The sequence below is a fragment of the Colobus angolensis genome, unplaced genomic scaffold, assembly GCF_000951035.1.
Source record: "Colobus angolensis palliatus isolate OR3802 unplaced genomic scaffold, Cang.pa_1.0 Scaffold452, whole genome shotgun sequence".
Taxonomy (NCBI): Eukaryota; Metazoa; Chordata; class Mammalia; order Primates; family Cercopithecidae; genus Colobus; species Colobus angolensis.
The window spans coordinates 175,990-201,845 of NW_012117955.1; the positions used below are offsets into that span (position 1 = coordinate 175,990).

Below are 25,856 nucleotides of genomic sequence, written 5' to 3' on the forward strand. Positions count from 1 at the left end.
GGGAAACTTTGAAGTTCCTTTCGGAACCTCGCAGGCTCACAAGCAAGTCAGAGCGATGGGTGGAGGAGGTTGCCATGGAGACAGGTCCAGGGCCAGAGGCGCGGGAGGGGGAGGCCGAAACTCGGGCTCCGATTGGCTCTGCGGGCGCGCAGCGTTCTCTTGGTGCACATGCGCAGTGACGCCGAGGCGAGGTCGCGGCGAGGCAGAGGCGCCGAGGCTTCTGGGCCGGGCTTCTCAGGACCGGGCTGGAACGTGCAGCTCTTGGCCGGGACACGCTGTGCTTTGCAGGGAAGGGAACTGGCGGAGCCCGAGGACCCGCTGCCGCTCAGTACTGAGCCCGCCACGCAGGCGCCTGTGCCAGCGTCGCCATTGTTGCCTGTGGCCTTAGGGCCGCTACGGCTGCCCGTCGGCCGGGTCCCAGCGACAGGTATTGATGTCCGGGCGCAGCGCGCGAGTGTCCGCGCGGTCAGTGACAGCCCGAGCCCGTCCACGCGCGGGCTCCCGTGCTCGTGGCCTGCGGGAGGGCAAAGACGGGGTGGAGGCTGCTGTGGGCCCAGTCCCAGCGTTGCGCGTCGCAGGGTCCCCGACTCCCCCGCTGCCCTCGCCCTCGACCCTGCGGCTGAAGAGGAGTAAGAGGCAGAGGGACTTGGCCGGGAAGGGGAGGCGACAGGAGGCAAGGCAAGGCTGTCGCATCTTCTCTGCAGGGCCTTGTAAACAGTTGTCTTTGGCAGCACGACTGTGCCTGAGAAGGGCTCGAAGCTGGAGCCTGGGGACAGGTGGTGTCGGTTCTCCTCCAGATCAGGCCGGTTCTAAGGTTTCCTTCGAGAATCCTTGTTTCGAATATATCCTTAAAGAACTGTCTCCTGTAGAAGCACTTAAAGGACTTCAAGTCACACCAACCTCTTCACTCTTTTCCAGTCCAACCCGCTGGTCTTCCCAGCCCTCTGATAGTGAAAGGCTAGAATCGGCTGGCATTAACATGCAAAGCAGACAAATGGCTCGCCCTTTCCCCTGACAGTTTCCTTGGGAACCTTGAGCACTGTATTAAGAAGAAATTCTCCTCGTTTCTTCCAAGTAACAGATTTGCTCTGTTATTGTTGAGAGCCAGTTCAGTCATTACAGGTTCTGTAACATCAGTGACTAAAATAGTGAAACTATTTTCTCTATAAAAATGTTTAATTTTTGTTTCAACAGGTTAGAGGTTTAATCTGTCGTTTTGCTTAGATTCTTTGAGTCATTGCCTCTGACACTACCTTTTTAATAGCAGCACCATCCCCCACCAACCCCAAGCAGATTGCAGTTCCCTTACAAGTCTAAGGATATAGGGGAGGAAGACAAGGTAAAGCTACGCGTGTTCATCTATGCACACTGCGAGTCTGTTTCTGTGTGTATATATGTATAGTAGAGTACACCAGGGATTCTTGACCTTGTGGTCCATGCTTGTGTTTCAGGGTCTTTTATCCATCCCTGCAAGTTTTGGGCTCAGAATTTGTCACTAAGGCTGCTAACTCTACCTTGATTCTGTTCTGCCCTCGGCTGCAGCAGCCTTTGATATAGTGTCCTTGTGACTCTAGCATGAGACTTCAAGCAGTTGGCTCACTACTGGAGAAATAAAGAATATTGCCAGATTGACTCTCCTGTCTGTAGCAATGTTAGCCTCAAGCAAGCGGATGAACAATTCTTCACGTTCCCAAATCCTTCTAAGGTGGAAGTCAGACAAGGCTCAGAGTGGACCCTACAATGTTGAAAAGGAAATCCTTACTTCGAGATTCTTGCGTGACACTGAGACCTGTCGACAGAATTTTAGGAATTTTCCATACCCAGACCTGGCTGGTCCTCGAAAGGCATTGAGTCAACTCCGAGAGCTCTGCCTTAAGTGGCTGAGACCTGAGATTCATTCAAAGGAACAAATTTTGGAGCTGCTGGTGCTGGAGCAATTCCTGACCATCCTGCCTGGTGAGGTTAGGACTTGGGTAAAGTCCCAGTATCCAGAGAGCAGCGAGGAAGCAGTGACTCTGGTGGAGGATTTGACTCAGATTCTAGAAGAGGAAGGTGAGAATCACAGAGCAGAGAGGGGAGGAATCCCTGGGTGGTTAAAGAAGACAACTAGCACATCTGAGCAGCTCCTTTAAAGAAATTGGGGAGAACACTGAGAGGTCCAGGATGCATTTTTTAAAAAGAAAGAAACTGGGGAGAACAAAGGTTAGTGAGTGAGAACAAGGCTTTAACATGAGCTCCATCCATGGTGTTCTCCTTCCAGATTGCTTGGGAGCAAACACACATTATCTAAACCCCCAGGAAAAATGTCTTGAAAGAATGACCAGACATAACCAAATTACCACTGTGTGAGCCCTCAGAAAGTGCCTGCAGAGGTTTGCACCATTCTACTAATAAATCATTTGCTTTGTGAATTGAATTTTACAATAAAATACTTCCAAAAAAGGAAGAAAGGGTCTAGAGAATATTCCCTTATTAAGAGATAACTCACAAAATTAATATCCTGTAAGGATTTAGTTAAAATGTGAATTTTGTTCATACTTTTTAAGATTTTTAGAGCAAGCTTGTTTTTGAAGTCTATTTTGATGTCTTAGGACAAGTCATTGGCCCTTTCGTCTGATGCTTTGAAGTAGGAGTGCTGTTTTTGATTTCCTTCTTACTTCTCAATTTAAGAAAGTGTAGGCATCTATTTGGTGAGGGGTTTCCTAGTCTATTCAAAAAGGACTAATCTCCCTTGTGACCTCTTTCTCTTCTCTAGCTCCTCAAAACTCTACCCTTTCCCAAGATACCCCAGAGGAAGACCCCAGAGGAAAACATGCTTTCCAGGCAGGATGGCTAAATGACTTGGTGACCAAAGTGAGTGTGACTGTCTTTTCTGATTTTTTAAGATGCCTTGTTAGTGTGTGAGGACATTTTCTGACCTGGCCCTATAACTACTGTGCCCCCAGAAGCTCTATCAAGGACTTAAGCTCCAGTTTCGCTCCTATATGTTATCTTGGTCTGTTAAGGTAGGTGAATGTACTATAAAGAAAAGGGGCTTCCATTGCCTTCCCTTGATATGTCTTTCCTTACTTTGACTTTGTCAGCAATATCACATAGAGGATACGAGATTGACCTCCACAGCCAGATGGATTTAGGTTTTGGTTCCCGGCTCTACCATTGGAACTGCAGTTTGGGACAAGATACTTAACCTCTCTTAGCCTGAGTTATTCTACTCTCATAAATAGAATTTACTTCTTAGATTGTGAGTATTAAATATTATGAGACTTGTAGTTAGCCTGGATTACAATTAAACAATTAATAGATGATTGTTACTATTATTTTTCCTCATTAACAAGTAGTTAAAGGCCATGCATTCTGTCATATTATTGTTGATCATGAATTTATATATATTTTTTGAGACAGAGTCGCACTTTGTTGCCCAGGCTGAAGTGCAGTGGTGCCACCTTGGTCCACTGCAACCTCTACCTCCTGGGTTCAAGTGATTCTCATGCCACAGCCTCTGGAGTAGCTGGGGTTACCAGATGCGCACCAGCATGCCTGCCTAATTTTTGTATTTTTAGTAGAGACAGGGATTCGCCATGTTGGCCACGCTGGTCTTGAACTCCTGACCTCAGGTGATCCACCCGCGTTGGCCTCCCAAAGTGCTGGGATTACAGGTGTGAGCCACCGCACCTGGCCATGAGTCTGTATTATTTTAAAGAATAATTCAAGCTACCTTAAGAGAAAGATTTACTGTAAAAATATAATTGGTCTTTGTGAAATTGGAAAGCCTTTGGTAACCAAGTTAAAATGATTATTCATTGATGATGTGAACATTTACCTGGAAAACCTAACAAAATCAAGGAAAAAACTGTTAGAAACACTAATAGAAAAACTGGATAAAATGACTACAGAAAATGACATGCAAAAATTAATCACATATATACATATATATATATCAACATATACACATAAAAATGAGATAAATGATAAAATGAAAAAAATGCTTCCAGTATCACACCCCCCAAAAAATTTAAAATATCTAAAACTAAGCATAGTATAAATATTGCAGTACTTTCATGTCTAATATTTTGTGGAACATGAAAGAAACCTTAAATATTATAAAGTCACCAGTTCTCCCTAAGTTATAAACTTAATACAAGTTTTAAATCCCAATATGATTTAAAAGAAAAAAATTTTTAAGAGATAGGATCTCACTAAGTTGCCCAGGCTGGTCTTAAACTTCTGGCCTCAAAGTGATCCTCCTGCCTTGGCTTCCCAAAGTGTTGGGATTATAGGTATGATAATCCAATAATTTTTTTAAAGATACTGACAATTATATGCAAAAATAAACACGTGGCCAGGCGCAGTGGCTCACACCTGTCATCCCAGCACTTTGGGAGGCAGAGGCAGCTGGATCACCTGAGGTCAGGAGTTTGGAGACCAGCCTGGCCAACATGGCAAAACCCTGTCTCTACTAAAAATACAAAAATTAGCTGGGCATGCTGGCTTGCACCTGTAATCCCAGCTACTCGGGAGGTCACTGCACTTCAGCCTGGGCAACAGGGCAAGACTCTGTCTCAAAAAAAGCAAAAGAAAAAAGAAACATGTAAGATAATACTATCTTTTTAACAAAAGAAGAGCAAACAAGAAAGGCACTAACCTTACCAGATTGTGAAATGTATTTAACAGTGCAGCAGTTCAACACAGTGATTATTGGTATCTGCTACATTTTTTAAAAGAAAGACTGAATTTGGCCGGGCGCGGTGGCTCAAGCCTGTAATCCCAGCACTTTGGGAGGCCGAGACGGGCGGATCACAAGGTAAGGAGATCGAGACCATCCTGGCTAACACGGTGAAACCCCGTCTCTACTAAAAATACAAAAACTAGCCGGGCGAGGTGGCGGGCGCCTGTAGTCTCAGCTACTCGGGAGGCTGAGGCAGGAGAATGGCCTAAACCCGGGAGGCGGAGCTTGCAGTGAGCTGAGATCCGGCCACTGCACTCCAGTCCGGGCGACAGAGCGAGACTCCGCCTCAAAAAAAAAAAAAAAAAAGAAAGACTGAATTTAACCATAGAACACATAAAAATATCTTAACATTTTAATTATAATATGTTGGATTTATTCTTAAAGCATAGCTTGAAAAGCAAAACCATTCAACTCTGTGTCATCTGTGTTTAAAATTTAAAACTCAAGTCAGGCATGGTGGATCACCTCTGTAATCCTAACACTTTGGGGAGCTGAGGTGAAGGATCACTTGAGTTCAGGAGTTTGAGACCAGCCTGGGCAGCACAGCAAAACCCCATCATCTCTACAAACAAATTTAAAAATTAGCCAACTGTGGTGGTGTGTGCCTGTGGTCCCATCTACTCGGGAGGGTGAGGTGAGAGGATCATTTCTGCCCAGGAGTTCGGGGCTGCAGTGAACAATGATTGGACCATTGCACTCCAGCCCAGGTGACCAGGCGAGACCCTGTCTCTTTTAAAAAATAATAATAAACCTTTTCCTTTTAAAAATGGAGCTGCCACCAATGCATGCACTAGTCCAGCACATGCAACAGAGTGGACCCTGTCTCTTTTAAAAATATTAATAATAAACTTTTTCTTTGTAAAATGGAGCTGCCACCAATGCATGCACGAGTGCCAAGTGAAAATAAATTCTGATCTATTTTCAAACTTCCGTTTAGGGTCATGGAGAGATGCTGTGGGGCTGTCCATATGTCGGGAAAGGGTTTTGACTAGACAACTTCTAGGATCCTACTAAAGCTTAAAATTCTGTGACACTCCCCCAGCATACATAAACCCAGTGTTATCAGTGCCCCTTTGCCATTAGTTCTTGAACTGAGTTAAGTTACATTTGATATTTTAGGAATCGATGACATTCAAAGATGTGGCTGTAGACATCACCCAGGAGGACTGGGAGTTAATGCGTCCTGTGCAGAAGGAATTATACAAGACTGTGACACTACAGAACTATTGGAACATGGTTTCTCTGGGTAAGGATCATCTATACCCCTCCTCCTCTCAGCCTGTCCCCCCGGGTCTCTTTCTTACACCCGTTGTTAAAAATGGGTTGGCCCTCATACATGCTTGGCTAAAAATGGGGTCTAGAAATAAATGTTCTTATCTCATTCAAGCACAAGAGTGACTGTTTTACTCCCGTTTCCCAAATGAAAGGTTTTAAGTGAGAGAACATTGGCAACTGATGCACAGCTTCATAGTGCCGCCACCTGATGCTGCCTTGCCGAGCCTTTGCTACTCTAAGAGAAGGTTTCTTCCTTCACATATCCTCTTAAATGGCAGGAAATTGTTATCCTGTCTCTGAAAAGGATAACAACCAACAGCCTAATTCTCTTATTAGATCATGTCCATGGGCCGGGCATGGTGGCTCATGCCTGTAATCCCAGCACTTTGGGAGGCCAAGGCAGGTGGATCACAAGGTCAGGAGATCAAGACCATCCTGGCTAACAGGGTGAAACCCCATCTCTACTAAAAAAAAAAAAAACTAGCCAGGCGAAGTGGCGGGGGCCCGTAGTCCCAGCTACTCGGGAGGCTGAGGCAGGAGAATGGCGTGAACCCGGGAGGCGGAGCTTGCAGTGAGCTGAGATCACGCCACTGCATTCAGCCTGGGCAACAGAGCAAGACTTAGTCTAACTAAAAATACAAAAAAGCCGGGTGTGGTGGCGGGGGCCCGTAGTCCCAGCTACTCGGGAAGCAGAGGCAGGAGAATGGCGTGAACCCAGAAGGCGGAGCTTGCAGTGAGCTGAGATCACGCCACTTGAGGTCAGGAGTTCGAGACCAGCCTGGCCAACACAGGGTGAAACCCCATCTCTACTAAAAATACAAAAAAGCCGGGTGTGGTGGCGGGGGCCCGTAGTCCCAGCTACTCGGGAAGCAGAAGCAGGAGAATGGCGTGAACCCAGAAGGCGGAGCTTGCAGTGAGCTGAGATCACGCCACTGCAGTCCAGCCTGGGCAACACAGCGAGACTCCGTCTCAAAAAATAAAATGAAAAATAGATCATGTCCGTGAACTATTGTTCTCCTACAGAGGTCTGTTCTCTCAGATAGGTAGAAGTCTGGTAATAAAACTTCGAGCAACTGTTTATCTCCAGGATAAAATTCATTATATTCCTCCTGAACAGGACTTACAGTGTACAGACCAACTGTGATTCCCATGTTGGAAGAACCATGGATGGTGATAAAAGAAATTTTAGAAGGCCCTAGTCCAGGTGAGAAACAGAAAGCACATGAGCTTCTTTGCATTTAAGAATCTGTATCCTAAGTGTAGTGAGATATGCATTTTAAATATGACCAGGTCACTTTTTGCAAAGGCTTTCTAGCCTGTGAAGAACACTGAGCTGTTTGGTGTTGCTTCCTTACAGAGGCCTCTTCAGGAAGAGCTTCCTAAGATCACTATTAACACACTTTTCCCATGTCTCTTCTCATTTTTTCCTTCTACATGACCTCTAGGTCCCATCTCTTAGGGCTCTGTCTAGGGCTTTCATTATGCCATGTTCCCCTTCCTCTAGATTTAAACATGCATGAATGCCCCCTAAAAACTTAAATGTTAAACCTTTTTGAGTTTCTTTTATTCTGTTCACTGACAAATCCCTACATCCCTCTGCCTTCACTTTTCTAAATCATCCCTTTTTTATTTTCTAATTACTTAAAAAGATAATATATTCACAAGATTCACAATTTTAAAAAATGTATAAAGCAAAATATATATATAAATATGTATATAAATTACCCACCTGAATACCACATTCACCCAGTTCCTACATCTCCCTAGCATGTGACCGCTGTCATTAGAGCATGTCCATGAACCACTGTTTTCCTGTAGAAGTCTGTCCTCCCACATAAGTAGAAGTCAGGTAATAAAGTTTGAACAACTGTTGTCTCCAAGATAAAAGTGTGGCGATAAACAATTGTTAGAGATGTTTATTTTGCTTTGGGTTTTTTGCATGTAAAGTCAATATAAAAATAGTTTTTCTCCATTTTTAATATGAATGGTAGCATACTATACATACTGTTTTGTACCTTGCTTTTTTAACTTAAAAGTATATCTTGAAAAGTCTTCCAAATGAGTATGTAAAGAGCTTCCTCATTTCTTTTTTTATATCTGCATCATATTTTTATTATTGAACTTGTTCCTTATTCATGGACTTTTTCATTCTCACTCCTTGCTTATTCCCTCCACAGTAACTTCATTTTAAACAATTTCAAACCTACACAGGCACATTACATTAATCACTTATGTACTGTCTACTTGGAATCACTAATTATCATCATTTAGCCACTTTTGCTCTATCTCTGTACAAAGGTTTTTGCACTGAGCCATTTTAATAGACATCATGACAACCCCTAAATACCTTCTAAGAACATGAACATTCTTCTACATAAGCATGATACCATTCTCTCACTCTAGATATTTAACATTTATATAATAGTGTCATCAAAGGTATAGTCAAATATTCAGATTTTCCCAACTATCCCAAAAACATCCTTTATAGATATCTTTCTCCCCAGTACAGGATCCAGTCAGGAATCACATGTTCCACTTGTTTATCTCCTATCTTTAGTACCTTTTAATAGAGAAATGTTCCCCAGCCTTTTTTCTTTTTTAAAAAAAAGTCTTTCATGATATTGACATTTTTTAAAGGATCCAAGCCAGTTTTTTTAATGACCTACAGTTTAGATTTGCCTCATTGTTTCCTAAAGATTAGTCAGTTTAAAGATTTTACCAAGAATATTTGAAAGGTGATGTGTATCTTCCATTGCATTTCCTCAGGAGATACATAATGGTAATTCATCTCATCATTGATGATGCTCAGTTTGGTTAAGGTGGTGTCTACAGGATCTCTCCTTTTTAAAGGTGTATTATTTGTGATTTAATAAGTAATCTGTGGAGTGATACTTTGAGGTCACATGACTATTCCTCGATAATCTTTTACTTAAAATTTTTAGCATCCATTTGATGATCTTTGCATTGTTATATTGCTGGTTGCAAAATGGTTATTTTCGTTTTTGTTGTTTTTGAGATGGAGTTTCACTCTTATTGCCCAGGCTGGAGTGCAATGGCGTGATCTCCTCTCACTGCAACCTCTGCCTCCTGGGTTCAAGCAATTCTCCTGCCTCAGCTTCCACAGTAGCTGGGATTAGAAGCATGTGCCACCACACCCAGCTAGTTTTTGTATTTTTAGTAGAGACAGGGTGTCACCATGTTGGCCAGGCTGGTCTCAAACTCCTGACTTCAGGTGATCCTCCTGCCTTGGCCTCCCAAAGTGCTGAGATTACAGGTGTGAGCCACCATGCCCAGCTGCAAAATGGTGATTTTCTAATTCAGTCATCTTTTCTAAATGATTAATAGCATTCTTCATTAAAGAATAGCTCTTTCAGCTGGGTATGCTTGTAATCCCAGCACTTTAGGAGGCCAAGGTGGGCGGATTACGAAGTCAGGAGTTCGAGACCAGCCTGGCCAACACAGTGAAACTCTGTATCTACTGAAAATACAAAAATCACCTGGGTGTGATGGCGGGTGCCTGTAATCCCAGCTACTTGGGAGGCTGAGACAGGAGAATCACTTTAACCCAGGAGGCGGATGTTGCAGTAAGCCAAGATTGTGCCACTGCACTCCAGCCTGGGCAACAGAGCTAGACTCCATCTCAAAAAAAAACAAAAAAGAATAGTTCTCCCTCCCCCACGCTATTTTTATGTATATACCACTGTGGACTAATGGAAATTTAAAAAATTCAATATATTATTAGTTGGCCAGGCATGGTGGCTCACTCCTGTAATCCCAGCACTTTAGGAGGCCAAGGTAGGTGGATCACTTGAGGTCAGGATTTTGAGACCAGCCTGGCCAACACGGTAAAACCCTGTCTCTACTAAAAAAATAATAATAATAATACAAAAATTAGCTGAGCATGGTGGTGCGTGCCTGTAGTCCCAGCTACTCGGGAGGCTGAGGAAGGAGAATTGCTTGAACTCGGGAGGTGGAGATTGCAGTGAGCCAAGATTGTGGCACTGCACTCCAGCCTGGGCAACAGAGCGAGACTTCATTTCAAAAAAGAAAAAGGAAAAATATATATATATGTATGTATATTTATGTATTATTAGTCCATTAATTCCAGTTTTTACATTTTGTTTTGTGTTTTTGATGCTCAATTGTCCCAAATTTGGGCACTCTAGCATCAAACAAAGTCCAGCATCTTTTTGACATGTCCCAATTAGTCTTCATCCATTTCCTTGCTTTCTGGCACAACCAGATGTTCTTTAGGCTCACCTTATGCTCACCTTAGACTTGGGATTTCTCCAAGGAATCCTGATTCATTTTAGTAGGGAATGGTACTTAGAAACCAAGATCTGGGGCCATAAGTGTATTCACTGTTTAATGAATCATTGCTACTGTTATGTGTTATACACACATTTAATGTATCATTGCTGCTGTTCAGTGGATAGAGCTAGGAAGTATGTGTGTGTTTGTGTGTGTGTATGTATGTGTACGTGTGTGTTAGTTCTTTTAAGTCAGGAGTTCATACTTAAACTCCAATTCAAATCTAACACCACAAGGATATTCCATTTTATATAATCCAATTTTCCATTTTGTATCTCCTTTCTCATGCAGTGAATAACCTAGTTTCCAACATCAGTATATTTACTTATTTGCTGTATCATATGTTACACACAAAAATAGTTTCAAATTTACATCACTATAACAAACAGTCTAGAAAGTTCAAGATTTCTTTAAAGTCCTTTTTGTCCTTAGAATATATACCACTAAGGATAGTGTTTTCTTGCTTTTTAAAATTATTTTTAATTTACATTTTTGAGTATGCAAAAACAGTAACATGGCTGATAACTCAAAAACTATATAGAAAGGTATACATTTCCTTTCCTTCTGCTCTCTTTCCACCTACTCCCTATAGGTAACCATGATCATCAGTTTCTGGTGTATCCTTCCTATGTTTCTCTTTGCAAAAATAAATTATTAATATATTATCTTCTTTTGTATACGAAAGAAGTATACTATGTATATTGTTGCATCTTGCGTTGTTATTCCATTTTTTTATTTTATTATTTTATTTTATTTTATTGTGTTGTTGAGACAGAGTGTCACTCTGTCACCCAAGCTGGAGTGCAATGGTATGACCATGGCTCACTGCAACCTCCATCTCCTGCATTCAAGCGATCCTTCCACCTCAGCTGGGAGTACAGGTGCGTGCCACCATGCCCAGATAATTTTTGTATTTTTTGCAGAGCAGGGTCTTGCCATGTTTCCCAGACTGGTCTCAATTTCTGGGCCCAATTTCTGGGCTCAAGCAATCCAGTGCTGAGATTACAGGTGTGAGCCATGGCACCCAGCCATTATTACATTTTTTAAATCTAAGACACTGACTTCTTATATGTCCACCAATATGGATGCTAGTATACAACAGTGAATTAAACAATAATGACAGATATGATACGGCCAGGCACAGTGGCTCACACCTGTAACCCCAACACTTTGGGAGGCTGAGGCAGGCAGATCGCTTGAACTCAGGAATTTGAGACCACCCTGGGCAACATAGTGAGACCTGTCTCTACTAAAAAAAATTTTTTTAATTAACTGATTGTGGTGATTCATGACTATAGTCCCAGCTTCAGGGAGACTGAAGTGAGAGGATAACTTGAGCCCAGGAGATCAAGGCTGCAGTGAGCCAAGGTCGCACCACTGCATTCCCACTGGGTGACAGAGTAATAGTCTGTCTCAAAAAAAAAAAAAAAAAAAAAATGCTACCTTAGAGTGAATTGTTTCACTTTTTAAAAAAACTAACTTTGGTCATTAGGTACTTTAAGGGTCCTAAACTTTAAAAGCTAATTATTCTCTATAATTTATGGCCTTATATGCCTTAGTTGGCAAAATACAAAATACACCTACAGCACACTAAATTCTCTGAGGAACACATTCTGCACACTCTAGGCACTGAGAAAACATATACAGTATAATGGAAATAAGCCTGAATTAGAGACAGGATAGTCTTCTGGGAGATACTTGCAGTCTGAAGTCACTTCTCAACATGAAGAGTTTTTTAGATCATCAGAGAGCACAAATTTGGGCTCTGAATATTCAAGAAAGAGCAATGTATGGTTATGCATTTGGAGAGGGGGGATTTTCCTCCCTCCAAAGAGCACCAAGACTGAGAAAGACAGTTCCTTTTTTCCTTCTGTAGAGGTGAGGTTTTGGGGTTTTGTTTTTTTAGCCTAGCCTGTTCTTACATAGTGTGTAGTCCTCTGTTCAAGGGACTCCTGTCAGCCTCCGCTTCTTGACTGGGACCCAGCCTTTGTCTTCTAGCGCCAGAATCCCTTGTACCCTCAAAATGGAAGCTTAAGGTCATCAAACATGATTGAAAAGCTATCTCAGGCAGTCACCTTCAGCTATTACTGACTTCTTGCCTTCCTGCTTTTACTTAATTTTTGGCCTGTGAGGATTTTGCTTTTTTGCCAGCTGAGAGATATATAGTAAGTTGAATCTACCTTTGGTTAGGGTACTTCAGGAAGTAGGTTAGTCACACTTCAGGAAATGGAAACTTTGATAATTAACAAACAGAATAGTAGTATTGGTTTGATGGCCATTACTGTCTCAGATCTTTTATAGTTCTTTATGTTTATATTTTATGGTTTATAGTTCTTTATGTTTATACAGTACTTTGCCATTCTTTGAGGCTCATTTCAAATCACACTTCCCCCACTGAAGCTTTCCTTGATTACCTGAGTCAACATTAATCTCCTCTGTTTAGAAATATTATACCACTGTTTGTCCTTATTAACCAACAGATGACACTTCTAACCAATCCTTTCTGGTTTTAGTGATAAACATGTATTTAAACCCTGCTTAATGTTATCTGTTTCAGAAGTTTTGGTAAACTAATTTGTTTAAAAATGTGCGTTTATCAGCCGGGCGCAGTGACTCATGCCTGTAATCCCAGCACTTTGAGAGGCTGAGGCAGGTGGATCACCTGAGGTCAGGAGTTCAAGACCAGCCTGACCAACGTGGAGAAACCCTGTCTACTAAAAATACAAAATTAGCCAGGCATAGTGGCACATGCCTGTAATCTCAGCTACTCAGGAGGCTGAGGCAAGAGAATTGCTTGAACCCAGGAGGTGGAGGTTGCAGTGAGCCGAGATCACACCATTGCACTCCAACCTGGGCAACAAAAGCAAAACTCCATATCAAAAAAAAAAGTGTGTTTATAGTAGCAATTTATTCCTGGTCATTATTCAGTCTTTCACTTTAAGTTTGTTATTATAAATTTAGTACTTTTCAGTTGTATGTACAATCTGTCATAGACTGATACTGATTACATAGAAGTTGAATTCAGCTTCTGATATTATCTCTTTTTTGTGTGTATACACACCTACTTGTACAGTCCATCCACATTCTCATTTTCTTCTGGGGAGGGGAATAACAAATCCTGGTTTGAGAAAGTTGGTTTATAAATTTTTTTATTTCATAAAAGTAATATAACTATTTTCTATATTTCTTTTTTTATTACTTTTTATTTTGCTACACCTACTGGAATGGAATATAACTACTTGTAATAAATAGCAACAAAAGTAATATAGCAGATTTATTGAAAATTAGAAACTAGAAAAGAAAACCTATAATATCATTATTAGCATTTTGGTAATCTTTTTCCACTTCTGATGTGTTTTCATGCTTGTTATGATACTCTTTTTTCATTTAACATTACTCCTAAACATTTTCTTATATAAACTATGATTTTGTATTTGAATAAAAGTAAAAAAAGTAGTTTGTAAATTCAAGCAGTACAAGGAAGCAAATATTAAGTGTACCTCTCTCCTCAGTAATGACCAGGACCTTCTCCCCTTAGATTACGTGTGGGGGTGTGTGGGGGTGTGTGTGTGTCTGTCTGTCTGTCTGTAACACAAATAGCATATCTTTACACAGCTAGGATGTTGCTCTATTTTTTTTATACATCTGCTTTTTTTTTTTCACTTAATGTATCCTGTACACCTTTTCATGTCAATGTACCTAGACCTACCTAATTATCAGTTATCAATATTCTGTTATCCCTTATTCTATTAATAACTAGTCCCTTACTGATGATGTAGCTGTCATTTTCAGTCACTGCATATTACTCAGTTGAATAGATATATTTGTAAAGGTACACTGTGATTTGCCTCTTAGAAAGTTTCTGAAGTATTTAGTACCATTTTTGCTATATTATAAATTCCATATTTGATTAAATTATGTAATTCTTGATATTTGCAAGTTATATGTTTCCCACCTGGTTTCAAAGGATAGAGGTTGTAACTTAAATTTTGTGTTAAATAATTATACAAGAAACATAATAGGCACCAACAAATACATATTTGACTGCCTTATTACAGCCAGGTTAGATTGAGGGTCAACCTTTTTGGTTTGGTTTGGTTTGGTGTGTGTGTGTGTGTGTGTGTGTGTGTGTGTGTGTGTTTGGTTATGTCTATGCATGCACATCTGTGTACACTTTGATTTGAGTTCACCTTTTTACATGTTAATGTCATTTATTTTACCATTTCAGTTGAGTCCCCACCATATCCAGAGTCTTGGGCCATTTTCTAAAGGAAATGTGTAAGAAGGATAAACTCTTTCCAGAATTTGCACCTAGGTTGGAAATATAAGAAATGTACAGAATTGTGAATTACAGTCATGTGCTGCATAGTGATGTTCTGGTCAACAACAAACTGCATGTATGACAGTGGTCCCGTAAGACAACAATGGAGCATATATAGAAGCCTGATATATAAGCACTTGATATTTGTATTGCAGATCAAGTAGGGGAAATTATTGATATTCAGTAATAGTGCTGGTACATTTAGCTTTCCATGTTTAAAAAAAGAAAATATATATATATCATCTAGGTTCATATAAGTATACCCTATGATGCTCACACAGGGATGAAATTCACCCAACACCACATTTCTCAGAATGTATCCTCATTGTTAAGCAGTCCGTGACTGTACTCATATAAAGCCAAGTTCTGTCATGAGCCCAGTACTATATTAGGTTGAACCATATAGGGTTGCTGACATTCAGCCATTTTGACCTATAAAAAAAGGCAATTTCCTATATGATTCAACCTAATCTATATTTTATTTTATTTTTTTGGAGACAGGATCTTGCTCTATCATCCAGGCTAGAGTGCAGTGGGGCGATCATGGCTCACTGCAACCTCCACCTCCCAGGCTCAAGCAATTCTCATGCCTCAGCCTCCCAGGTAGCTGGGACTACAGGCGCACACCACCACAACTGTCTAAATTTTTCTATTTTTAGTAGAGATAGAATTTCGCCATGATGGCCAGGCTGGTCTCAAACTCCTGACCTCAAGTGATCCACCTGCCGTGGCCTCCCAGAGTGCTGGGATTACAGGAGAAAGCCACAGAGCTTGGCCTCTAATCTGTATTTTAAATTCAAAGAAGCATTATAGAGAGAAATATGAGTTGGACTATAAACATCTTTTTTAATAGGTGGAGAGAAGGCATCATAAGAGAAGGCCTAGAGTCTAGGATTAGCATGGCATCTAGAGAAGATTATGAAGCGTAGTGGATAACTTTAGGCCGGGTATGGCAGCCCATACCTGTAACCCTAGCACTTTGGGAGGCTGAGGCAGGCAGACCACCTGAGGCCAGGAGTTTGAGGCCAGCCTGGCCAACATGGTGAAACCGTGTCTCTATTAAAAATACAAAAATTAGCTGGGCATGGTGGTTCCTGCCTGTAATCCCAGCTATTCAGGAGTCTGAGGCACGAGAATTACGTGAACCTGGGAGGCAGAGATTACAGTAAGCCAAGATGGCACAGAATCTGTCTCCAAAAAAAGAAAAAAAAAAAGTAGCGGATAACTTTAAATTAAGCTGAACATGAGTTGTAGTAGGAGACAGAGTAGAATAGAAAGGGCTTAGTTATTCTGGGATTGAATGCCAAGTGGAGGTATTTTAAACTTTTTCACTTTTATACTTTAAGCCACTAGTCCTTAAACTTTGGTATGTAGCAAAACTGCTGGGTTTAATAAAACAGATTACTCAGCTCTACCGCCAGAGTTTCTGATTCAGTATGTCTGGGTGAGACCCAATAATGTTAACACATTTCTTGATGATAGTGATGCTTATGCTGCTAGTGGGAAGACTACCTTGAAAACCATTGTTTTAGGCTATGGGAGATTTACTAGAGATATTTGAGCATAGAAAGCACTTGGTGAAATTGCTTTAGGAATATTATGTGGATTGTGCAGAGCAGATTGGAAGAGACAGTGATGAGAGTCAGCATGTCTACTTTATGAACCCATTACATAAATTAATCCATGAGGCCATCCCAAGTTATCTCACACAGTGTTATCACTATTTTGGCTTCTCTTAGCTCTGTCACCTGACTTAATCTGTTTTATTCCCTCTGTGTCCATGCTGAATATGAAGAACCTGTCTGTTTTCAACAACTTAGTCTCCCGTTTTTTTGCCCTTTTTGTCTCCTTTCCCAAATTTGAAAGACCATGATGATGACATTTTCAGAGCTGTTGTTCTCTTTGGGCATTTTATCTATGTTTATTATTTTGTTTCTATTTTGGCAGTTTCCTCTCTCAAAATAAATGAAGATTTTTTATATTTTTTTAATTTCAGAATGGGAAACTAAAGCCCAAGCATGTACTCCAGTGGAGGATATGTCTAAACTCACAAATGAAGAAACCCAGACCATCAAATTAGAAGACTCATATGACTACAATGATAGATTACAGAGGCGAGCAACAGGTGGCTTCTGGAAATTTCACACTAATGAAAGAGGTTTCAGTTTGAAGTCAGTCCTTTCACAAGAAGATGATCCTACAGAAGAATGTCTTAGTAAATATGATATATATAGAAATAATTTTGAAAAGCATTCAAACCTAATTGTACAGTTTGATACCCAATTAGATAATAAAACTTCTGTGTATAATGAAGGCAGGGCAACCTTCAATCATGTCTCATATGGTATTGTACATAGGAAAATACTTCCTGGAGAGAAGCCTTACAAGTGTAATGTGTGTGGGAAAAAATTTAGGAAATACCCATCCCTCCTGAAACACCAAAGTACCCATGCCAAAGAGAAATCGTATGAATGTGAAGAATGTGGGAAAGAGTTTAGGCATATTTCATCCCTCATTGCACATCAGAGAATGCACACTGGAGAAAAACCATATGAATGCCACCAGTGTGGTAAAGCCTTCAGCCAGCGTGCACACCTTACTATACATCAGAGAATTCATACTGGAGAGAAACCCTATAAGTGTGATGACTGTGGGAAAGACTTTAGTCAGCGTGCACACCTTACCATCCATCAAAGGACACATACTGGAGAGAAACCATATAAATGCTTGGAATGTGGTAAAACCTTCAGTCACAGTTCATCACTGATTAATCATCAGAGAGTTCATACTGGAGAAAAACCTTATATATGCAATGAATGTGGGAAGACTTTCAGTCAGAGTACACACCTTCTTCAGCATCAAAAAATACATACTGGGAAGAAACCATATAAATGCAATGAATGTTGGAAAGTGTTTAGTCAGAGTACTTACCTTATTCGACATCAGAGAATTCATTCTGGAGAGAAGTGTTATAAATGTAATGAATGTGGAAAAGCCTTTGCTCATTCCTCAACCCTTATTCAACATCAAACCACTCACACTGGAGAGAAATCCTATATATGTAATATATGTGGGAAAGCCTTCAGCCAGAGTGCAAATCTTACTCAACATCATAGAACACATACTGGAGAGAAACCATATAAATGCAGTGTGTGTGGGAAAGCATTCAGCCAGAGTGTGCACCTTACTCAACATCAGAGGATTCATAATGGAGAAAAACCCTTTAAATGCAATATATGTGGGAAAGCATATAGACAAGGTGCAAATCTTACTCAGCATCAAAGGATTCATACTGGAGAGAAACCCTATAAATGTAATGAATGTGGGAAAGCTTTCATTTATTCCTCATCACTTAATCAACATCAGAGAACTCATACTGGAGAGAGACCCTATAAATGTAATGAATGTGATAAGGATTTTAGCCAGAGAACATGCCTTATTCAACACCAGAGAATTCACACAGGAGAGAAACCCTATGCATGTCGTATATGTGGTAAAACCTTCACCCAGAGTACAAACCTTATTCAGCATCAGCGTGTTCATACAGGTGCCAAACATCGTAATTAATGGATAAGGGAAACTTCAATTAGGTTTTACAACTTCATTTCAATTTTATTTTGTGCTTTCTGTGTGTCAAAATTTTCAGAAGAAATCCGAAGAAGTGCAATATGTTAGATACCACTCAGCAGAAGTATCAGAAGTAGTGGTAGGGATATAACCTATTTAGATTTAATGTGAAATTTAAGAAGGAAACTTGACTTCTTAACTTTTATTTGATATGAGTTTAATTCATTACAGAAAGAAACCCTGTGAAGGGTGTTCAGAAACATAACTCATCAACTCTATTTCAAGTACAGTCATCCCTCCGTATACTCGGGGGATTGGTTCCAGGACCACCCATGTATACCAAAATCTACCCATACTCAAGTTGCACGGTCAGTCTGGTGGAACCTGTGTATATGAAAAACCCTACATCTACACAGGTTTCCCATCCCTGAATAATGTGCTTTCAGACTCTGTTCAGTTGAAAAAAAAAATTCCAGTATACGTGGATCTGTACAGTTCAAACGTGTTGTTCAAGGGTCAACTGTACATCCTGATGAGGCCTTATGAATGTAACTTGGGAAGGTGTCCATCAAGTAGAGATTTCACACTAGAGAGTGATCTTAAAATTACAGAAAAGAGAAAGCTGCTTTCAGGCCTTTTACTCCCAGCTTTGAAGCCTTAAAACATGTAAAGGACTCCCTTCCCTGTTTTACTTCCCCTTCTCCTGTTATGCCATAACTGCCATATGGAGCCAGTAGGTTTGAAAAAAACAGTTGAAAGTATTTTAAAGATTTCTATGTGACCACTGTTTGGTTACACCTTCCCTCACATATCGAAATATTAAAGAGAAGCTTAATAAAAGATATGATAGAAACTAATGTGTATATAACATTAGATGTGTAGAGATTTAAACAGGCAAAAATTAAATGCTCCAAGCTTAAATGAATTTTTAATGCACATTAGCCTTGATTTTACTAGGTTTTGACATTCAAGGTCATCCTGAAGGAAAAAAGTAGGTATAAGGTATACAGTTTGCATTTTTTTTTACCTGACTCCTAAATTTATACTTTAGATTTCTCTGTGACTGTTTTACTATGGAAAGTTCCTTTCTTCCACTTAAACACATTTCTTGAGTGTCTACTATGCTTAGGTCCCAGACTTCCTAATTGGATCCTTTCAAGGCTTGTTACAGTGCTGAAATTCACAGGTGGTTTACACAACAGAAAGATTTCCAGAGCAATGAGAGAGTGAGGATGTGATATTTTGTCATGGGATGAGCATAAGCAACCTGCTAAAATGGGTTGCCAAATGCTACCTACATTCCAAGAGAAGGAAGTGGAAATAATAGTGTAGCTATATAAATAATGTGAGAAAAAATAAATAATGGAAAATAGATTTGAGTTCACTGCAGAATGTGGGTCAGGGAAAAAGGTGAAATTTTAATGGAGTGAGGAAAAAAATACATAGATAATTGTTATAACGTGAAATGTAATTGGACTTGCTTTGCCTATGAAATGAGTGGCTAAATAAAAAAGAATTCAGCCTGGATATTAGAAGAAACTAAAAACAAAGTGACTGATTTTTAAGGAATAATTGGAAGCCTGACACTCCTTCATACATGCAAGTAAAATAGAGGTTACTCTTAACATGTCAGGAAAAAATTTAATTGGCAAAAGCATTGATGCAGTAATCATTAAACAATGATAACTGGATTTGTGGGTCTTAAACATAAAAGGAAAACGGGCAGAAATGCAAATAGAAATAGATAAAAATACTATTGTATTTCATATTTACAGCATTCCACTACCAGAATATAAGGCCATATTCTGAGAACTGAGATTTCATTGTGCTCATATTTGTTTCTCCAGTCCCTTGCATAATAGTGCATAGTCAATACATGGTTGAATTAATGAATAAATTATATAAATTTGGTTTCAGTATAAAAAGTAGAATTGACTGGCATGGAGTGAAAGTTGGCATAACTAAAAATACTTTTTTTACTTATGCATATATCAAAGAAATGTTCAACAAATAACATTTACTTGGGAACTGCTTAAAAGTAGTGAATCAGGTTTCATGGGACATCTTTGTACAGGAAGGTTTCTTGAGCTAAATGAGGGGAAATTGATATCAATTCTGGTACTATAAATATCAATTTAAGCTTGTATTAACCATGCAACTTCCTTTGGACATTACTGTTTATAAAACCATCCTACAAACAGGTACTGAAGGAAAGACCTGGGATGCTAGCATCCTAAAGGCTATATTGTTGAGTGTTTTCTTTAAAAACTTGATTTCCATTTCCCTTACATTAGTTAACCTTGATTTCATAGTATCATCCTGCACAAAGTACAGGTTGCAGAATACTCAAACTGTGCTTATATGGCTATGTTTTTTTAAATAACAGTGGTTTGATAATCTTATTTTTTTGATGCTGCTTCATCCCTCACACAGCACTTATTTCCCTTGGCTGAGCATGTGGCACGTGACAGTCCATAGCACCTTCCTTTGTATTACTCTGTATTTACTGTCTTTGTATGTTTTATGTAAATAATGCATTTATAAAGTCTTCCACTGATAAACAGAGGCAATTGATGCCCTTATAAAATAACAGACTAGTAATAGTGGAGAACTGTAGATTTTTGTGTATTTTTCCCACTTTTACAGTTGTCTGACCCACAAATTATTCAATAGTTTTTAGCAAATAGCCTTATTTTCCAGAACTTTTTATTATGAGTTTTCAAATATACAGAAAGGTTTAAAAATAATAAAGTGAACTGTATACCCACCTAGATTTAAAAACTAACATTTTGCCATATTTTTTTTAACCAAACATTGGAAAGGAACTTACAGACATGACATTTCATCTCTAAACACTTTTTAAGCATGCATTGCATAAAAATAAGGATGGTCTTTTACATAACCACAATACGTTTACATACCTTTTTTTAAAAAAAGAACAGTAATTCCCTAATATCTGAATACCTAGTCTGTGTTTAAATTTCCTCTGTTGATCCAGTCAGTTTTCACACATAGTATTTGATTATTATATCTGTTTCATCTATCTAGAACAGTCCCCACTTTGGTATTTCCTCTTTAAGAGAGCAGGTCAGTTGTCTTGAAAAACATCTCACGTTCAGGATTCAACTGACTATTTACATGTGGGTTGTTCTGGTACCCCCTGTAGTTTCCATAAATTAGAAGTTAGGGCAAAAGGCTTGATTGGGTTGTTTAAACATTTTTAATGATAACACCTCACAGATGTATTTCATAGTGCATCGTATCAAAAGTCTCATTAATATCAGGTTGAGTCACTATTAATGGATCACTCATTTGAGGTCACCAGATCTTCCCAACAGAAAGATAGTTTTTCCTATTACAGTTAATCTGTGTACTGACACTGGCAGCATATGGATATTTTGATTGCCAACAACTTTTTACCTGGTAAAAAGTAACTAACGATGATCCTTGCCTGAATCCACTGTCTCATCAGTGTTTGCAAAATGACAATTTTCTAATTCTATCACTCTACATTTGTTGAGTGGCATTCTTGTATAACCTTCCCTCATCAACTAGGAATGCACTAGAGGCAGAGTCAGGCTCAATTATTTTCCCTTAATTACCAGTGTAGGAGTTTAATTACCAGTAAAGAGTTTGATGCTCTCATCTGCAGTGATAACAAATGATTCAGTGTGTTAACAGTCATTTATGATCATTGTTTCTGATGTCCAAATTGTCCCAAATTTGGCCAGGTGGAGCCCTTCAAGTAGCTCTTGTGTCCTTTTGACATTCCCTCTCTAGTCTTTGGACACTTGATTGCCTTCTAACGCAAGATATCTCAAGTTGACCTTGCATTTTCAATGCCCCAGGCATGGAATGAAACCTTTTTCCAAGAATCCCTGGCTCCTTTTAATAGGTAGCTATTTAGAAACCAAGATCTGGGCACTAGGCATTCTCACTGCTCCTGGAGTGTCACTGGCAATTCTTTCCAACCATTCAAGTTGGTTTTCATAAAGACAACTCTTCACTCATGCCATCAGTTATATAATGTCTGTGTGATAAGGGATATAATTACATAACTGGGATAAACTTTAGACCACAAACAACTAAATCTTGTTAAGCATGCACCTAAATTGGAGAGAACACTTCCATGTTATGTATGCTAGAAAGCAGCAAATTAGCTGCAAGAGGCCTGTGACAAGGCCATTAGGAAATTTACAAGGGAATAGAGCTTGTCAGTTAATCTGCCAAGTGGGTTGAGGGCAATTAAAAGAGCAACTAGATGTGCACCTAATATGTTGTGTTTTAACTATTACATGTCTTGATAACTTAATGGTATTTATAAGCTAATAGCCCTCCTTTCCCATCACATCTCTTAAGGCAGATTTCTGGTAAGATCTGAATATTAATCCTAAGGATCTGTTTCATGCAAATCTAAGTATTAGTTTTTCTTACTAAACCTTTATTTGATCTCTAAAACTAAGGCTGTTATGTTTCATTCTTTGTCTTCTGGTGTCAGTTCACTTGGATGTGCCTGTAAATGTATTCTTACTCCTCTGTTTTGTTATTCTCCCCATAGCTCTATCTTTCATAAGTATTAGCCCCTTAGAACACTATAACCATTAAAAATGGCAAGCATGTGCACTACAGTGATACATACAAATGTGTAAGTGTGTAAGCAGCATCAGGCCCCACACTCTGTATGAATGGGGAAAGTGAAGCCCATGATGCTGAAGTATCTTGCTTGAGGTCATACGTCATATAATGACAGGATAAGGATTGGAACAGCATAGCTCCAGCACTTAATTGAGTTCTTCTTGTAAAATAATGTTGAATGGAAATTCTGAGTACAAAGAGTATGTACCTACAATTTTATAAAATTATGTATTTTTATGAGATTAGAGCACTGAAAGTTTTTCAAATCTGTTTTTGTCTTATTTCCCATAGTTTCTTTTTGTTTGTTTTGTTTTTTGTTTTAAGGAGCAGAGAGTTTAATAGGCAAGAAGGGGCTAGAAGGAAGGGAGAAGGAAGAAAGAAACAGCTCCCCTGTACAGAGACAGAAGGAGAAGGGGCTCCAAAGCCGAAAGAGAAGGTCCCCACCCGCCATGGATACCAGCTAGGTATATATGCAAATGCTGGAGAACACGGTGTTTGATTTGCATAGGGCTGAGGGAATTGGTTTGACTAGGCATGTCTTCACATAGCCAGAGAAAGAGCTGGCCCTCCCACCCTAGTCTTTTAATATGCAAATACAGGGCGCCATGATGTTCTACACACGTGGGGATAGGTGGGGGTGGCCATGTTGCCAGGAACATGTGGGGCAAGGGCAAGAAGGCTGTGGGAGTCACCATGTTGTGTTGACCCAGTTTCAAATAGTCTGCATTTGTATATCAAAGGTTGACAGCCTGACTGTAAGAGCCTGGGCTTTACAAGAATCTTTTCTGGAGATGCTTTAAAAAACTAGAACTTCCCAAAGACCCCTTTTCCTGTCTATCTGCCTAAAATAATTTCTTAGTAACTCCTACCACATTCCTCCCTGTGGCGATGTGACACTAACTGCTGTTAGGGGGTTTTGGGCTACGACTCTTTCTGGCTACTTTCTGCTTTTCAGCAGGAAGTCAAATGGGGACCAGCAGCGAGGGCTCCTCCTGGGGTCAACTTAAGGGTCCTCTGGAGAATGGTGTGTCTATATGTGGTTCAGTTTGCAGCATCATTTAGAGTTTGACTGCTTCGAGGTGAGAAGAAACAGTTCGAGTTATAGTATTGAGTATACAGGGTCCAAATATCAATACAAGACATATAAGCAAGAGAGGGCTTGATAAAGGAGCTAACCAATTCCATAAAGAAGAATGGAACTCATTAAAGAGGGACTATAGCCACCCAGGGCTGAAGCTGGCATTTTCCCTGAGCCTGTTGATAATTTTGATTTAGTTTTTAAGTACCTGTAGATTTTCCTCTACTAGAGGTGTTAATCAGTACTAAACCCAATAAAAAGTCCTAGCAGAGGCTGGGCGCAGTGACTCACGCCTGTAATCCCAGCACTTTGGGAGGCCAAGGCGGGTGGATCATGAGGTCAGGAGATTAAGACCATCCTGGCTAACACAGTGAAACCCGTCTACTAAAAATACAAAAAAATTAGGCGTGATGGCGGGTGCCTGTAGTCCCAGCTACTCGGGAGGCTGAGGCAGGAGAATGGCGTGAACCCGGGAGATGGAGCTTGCAGTGAGCCGAGAGTGCGCCACTGCATTCCATCTGGGCACCAAAGTTGAGACTCCATCTCAAAAAAACAAAAAAAAAAGTCCTAGCATACTCAGTGATAGTAAAACTTTCATGCTTCCTTTTTGTCAGTAACTATTATCCCTGCTATAAGGATAATAATTAAGCAAAATACAACAGCAATGGAAACTCTGTCCAATATTTCAGTTAGAAGGTGCTACCATGTATAACCCTATTGCAAATAGTAGAGTGAGTATAGCAACTTCCACAAGTATGGTGTAGTAGATAATTTACATGTAAAATTTTACTTGCCAAGATACAGAATTTTTCTTTGGTGGTCTATGAAGCCTTGGTTTTATCTTCCCAAACAAAAAACCTCTGGGTTATGGGCATCATACTCACTTTCATTACCTGGCAGTTTTGCAGGATAATTGCCCAGAACTAGCATATTGATTCAGATTTTTACATTACCCATCCCTTTTTATTTCTTCCAAACTAGAGGGGATTACCACTTGATTCAGAGGAATAAGCAGGGTTAGTACAAAATGTAGGCAAAAAGTTTAAAAACAATGAGACTAGGATTTAATGAGAAATGTATGCTAAGCTTTGGAGAAATGTATGATAAACTTTGGAGCATAATTTTTCTCTCCAGTCCTCACTTTTGATAAAAACAAATTATGATAGGACCGTGTGTGTTGTCCGTAAACTTTAGTCCTATACATGGCCTGATTATTTGCATAAAGTGCAGCGAGAAAGGTTATTTCTATACAGGCCTTTTGGATTGGCTTTGATGAAACTGTTCCACAAGGAATCTCAGATAATCCCTTTTAAAGCCAAGCCCAGCCATGGGTTTGTATCCTCAAATACCTGTGAGTTGGGTGATCCCCTCCTCCTGAGGTCCCAAGATAAACTCGGAGCCCCCAGACCTGTTAGAAAGTGACATTCTTTACTGACCACAGGTTAGGAATCCTGTGTGGGGACTGTGCAGACAAGGTATGAGGCCAGTTCTCCCCAAGGGGCTTTTATTGGCTCTGCATGTCAAGCTTCATTCCTTAAAAGGAAACACATCCTTTTCAGTCAAAGCCTTGGTTTAAATAACCAGTTTTTCCAATTGTGTCCTGTTGACAAAGAAAAATGGATTCTTATTGCACTGATGCAAACAGCTATATTGCCATAAGTTAAAAGTACTTACAACTAGTCTCCAAATTCTAGAGGAACCAGGCAGAGAAAAATAAACATGCTCCAAATTTTGTTCACAGGAGTATACCTTACTCAATTATTAAAGGCCATAAATAGTTTAAAACTTTTTTTGACTGAAAAACAAAACAAGGATCAGCAATATTCCAAGCAAAGTTAAAAAGTCTGCTTTAGGCCGGGCGCGGTGGCTCAAGCCTGTAATCCCAGCACTTTGGGAGGCCGAGACGGGCGGATCACGAGGTCAGGAGATCGAAATCATCCTGG

General features: G+C 39.9%; 1 protein-coding gene across 3 annotated transcripts; it reads left to right on the forward strand.

Moving 5' to 3' along the window:
- Positions 1–166: 166 nt before the first annotated feature.
- ZNF287 (zinc finger protein 287) lies at positions 167–19,746 on the forward strand. Of its 3 annotated transcripts, XM_011957954.1 has the most exons (7): positions 181–427; positions 1,268–1,339; positions 1,452–2,052; positions 2,756–2,853; positions 5,846–5,972; positions 7,119–7,205; positions 16,630–18,673. In XM_011957954.1, exons 3-7 carry the CDS (start codon positions 1,650–1,652, stop codon positions 18,198–18,200), a joined length of 2,286 nt encoding a protein of 761 aa, XP_011813344.1. In that variant the 5' UTR covers positions 181–427; positions 1,268–1,339; positions 1,452–1,649; the 3' UTR covers positions 18,201–18,673. The 3 variants fall into 3 exon arrangements, with proteins under 3 accessions (XP_011813342.1, XP_011813344.1, XP_011813343.1); XM_011957952.1 differs by lacking the exon at positions 1,268–1,339 and having other exon boundaries at positions 167–427; positions 16,630–19,746; XM_011957953.1 differs by lacking the exon at positions 1,268–1,339 and having other exon boundaries at positions 210–629.
- Positions 19,747–25,856: the final 6,110 nt, after the last annotated feature.

Bases quoted from the DNA above. Each gene is read 5' to 3' on its own strand.
- ZNF287 (XM_011957952.1), top strand. From the start codon at position 1,650: ATGTTAGCCTCAAGCAAGCGGATGAACAATTCTTCACGTTCCCAAATC. The intron at 2,053-2,755 runs GTGAGAATCACA...TCTCTTCTCTAG, and splicing joins TCAGATTCTAGAAGAGGAAG to CTCCTCAAAACTCTACCCTT. The intron at 5,973-7,118 runs GTAAGGATCATC...CCTCCTGAACAG, and splicing joins TTGGAACATGGTTTCTCTGG to GACTTACAGTGTACAGACCA.